The sequence below is a fragment of the Solanum pennellii genome, chromosome 2 (genome assembly GCF_001406875.1).
Source record: "Solanum pennellii chromosome 2, SPENNV200".
Taxonomy (NCBI): domain Eukaryota; kingdom Viridiplantae; phylum Streptophyta; class Magnoliopsida; order Solanales; family Solanaceae; genus Solanum; species Solanum pennellii.
In genome coordinates this window covers 30,734,789-30,736,865 of record NC_028638.1, presented here as the reverse complement: position 1 = coordinate 30,736,865, position 2,077 = coordinate 30,734,789, and the positions used below count along the sequence as shown (strand labels likewise).

At 40.0% G+C, this 2,077-nt stretch overlaps 1 protein-coding gene across 1 annotated transcript; it reads left to right on the top strand.

Annotated features, from left to right (window-relative positions):
• Positions 1-679: 679 nt before the first annotated feature.
• On the top strand, positions 680-1,740 carry LOC107009879. Its single transcript, XM_015209187.1, has 3 exons — positions 680-874; positions 1,165-1,330; positions 1,451-1,740. Exons 1-3 carry the CDS (start codon positions 680-682, stop codon positions 1,738-1,740), a joined length of 651 nt encoding a protein of 216 aa, XP_015064673.1.
• The last annotated feature ends 337 nt before the right edge of the window (positions 1,741-2,077 follow it).

Here is a 2,077-nt window from a genome sequence, read left to right as displayed (position 1 = left end):
TTAGAGTCTTCATAGACTGTTAGTAATTGGGTTGTCTTTACATTTTTATTTCATATATTAAGACTTGACTTGCCATTTTGGCCAAGTTGAATAGTTGAACTTTGAACATTCTATGTAATTTTACTAAACAGTTGAGTAGAAATGCATTTGATCATTGCAATAATGCTTAGAGACTTCCACCGAGTAAGTAAACTAGTCTAAGAATTCTCTTGGGGCCTATCAACGGTTCTCGAGTGTCAGTTCTACCTAGGGTGTAGGCTCAGGGAGTGACAAGCTTGGGAGTGTATGAAGCCATGTCTGTAGATTCCTAGCTATCAGTGTGAAGCGTGCCATATCTCTAATTAGGAGGTTGTAACACTTAGGAAATTATCTCATTTCTTTAAAACTCATTTTGTGCATTAGAGTTTGATCTCTAAAAAGTTTCTTCTAGTTCGTGCTTTTGCATATCTTTCAGTTAATCATGCCTCCGCGAAGGGCTATCCGAGGTCTTCCTAGGAGTAACGTTGATGAGCAAGGGGTACCTAATGCACCTGAAATGCAACCCCAAGGATAATTCACGAATGGTGAACCTAGGAAAGTGATTCAAATGTTAATCCAAGATGTGACTAATTAAGCTGGGCAACAAAGAGGATCTAGACAAGAAGTGACTGATATTTCAAGGATCTGAGAGTTCTTGAGGATGAATCCTCCAAGTATCACTAGCTCAAGCACTATTGAGGATCCAGAGAGTTTTGTTGAGGCACTACAGAAGGTATTTGAGGTTTTGCACGTGGCCAATGCTGAGCGAGTAGAAATAGTTGCATATCAACTGAAGAATGTTTCTAGAACTTGGTTTGACCAATGGAAGGAGGGTAGACCTAGGAGAGCACCACATGTGAGTTAGGCTTGTTTTGAGGAGGCCTTCTTGGGGCGTTTCTTTCCTCGAGAACTGAAAGAGGCCAAGGTACGAGAGTTTCTCACTCTTAATCAAGATTCACTAAGTGTTCATGAATATGGATTGAAGCTCACCAACTATCACTTTATGCTTCAGAGATGGTTGTGGATATAAGGAGTAGAATGAGTTTGTTTGTTACTGGGTTGTATCGTTTGTCGAGTAAGAAAGGTAAGGTTGCAATTCTAATAAGTGAAATGGCTAAATCAAGGTTGATGGTGTATGTGCAGTAGGTTGAGGAAGAGAAGGTCAGTGATATAGAGGGGTTCAGAAGAAAGAAAGCGAAGACGGGGAGTGAGTCCGGGCAACAAAGAAATAACGTGAACCAATCTTCTTTCCAACAAAAGAAAAAGGGACCTGATCCATTATCTGCTTGTTCACCTGCACCTAGAAACAAAGGTGAGTACAATAATTAGAATTCACAACACTCCAAAGTAAGACCTATAGAGTCTCAGGGTAGTGTGGCATAAAAAATTAACTAGGATCCTTCATGTGCTAAGTGTGGTAGGACCCACCTAGGTAAATATCGGGATGGATCCACATGTTGTTTCAAGTGTGGAGAAGAGGGTCACTTCATGAAAGAGTGGCCTAATAACCGACAAGGTAATGGGGATCAGGGCAATAAAGCCCAATCTTCATCAGTTTCTCCACCAGACAAGGTTGCACTTAGAGGAGCTACTTCCGGTACTGGAGGAGGAGCAAACCATCATTATGCGATCACTAGTTGTCAAGAGCAAGAGAATTATCCATATGTTTTCACTGTTCTGATCAAAGTCTTTAATCTTGATGTTTATGCTTTTCTAGACTGAAGAGAAAGTTTATCTTTTGTGGCTCCTTATATTGCAAATAATTTTGATGTTCTTCCCGAGAAACTTTGTGAACCCTTTTGTGTTTCTACACCTGTTGGGGAGTCTATTCTAGCGAAACAAGTATATCGAGATTGTGTCATTTCCATCGATCACAAGGACACCATGGCTGATTTAATCAAACTAGACATGGTAGATTTTAATGTCATTCTTGGTATGGACTGGCTTCATGCCTGTCACTTGATTATAGAACTCGAGTTGTAAAGTTTGAGTTTCTGAATAATCCATTCTTGGAGTGGAAAAGTATTTCGCGCCTAAGGATCATTTTATTTTTTACCTT

Excerpts from the sequence above, each read along its gene's own strand:
- LOC107009879 (XM_015209187.1), top strand. The coding sequence starts at position 680 with ATGAATCCTCCAAGTATCACTAGCTCAAGCACTATTGAGGATCCAGAG. Across the intron at positions 875-1,164 it reads GACCTAGGAGAGCACCACAT|GTTGAGGAAGAGAAGGTCAG; the intron begins GTGAGTTAGGCT and ends TATGTGCAGTAG. Across the intron at positions 1,331-1,450 it reads ACCTGCACCTAGAAACAAAG|GTAAATATCGGGATGGATCC; the intron begins GTGAGTACAATA and ends GGACCCACCTAG.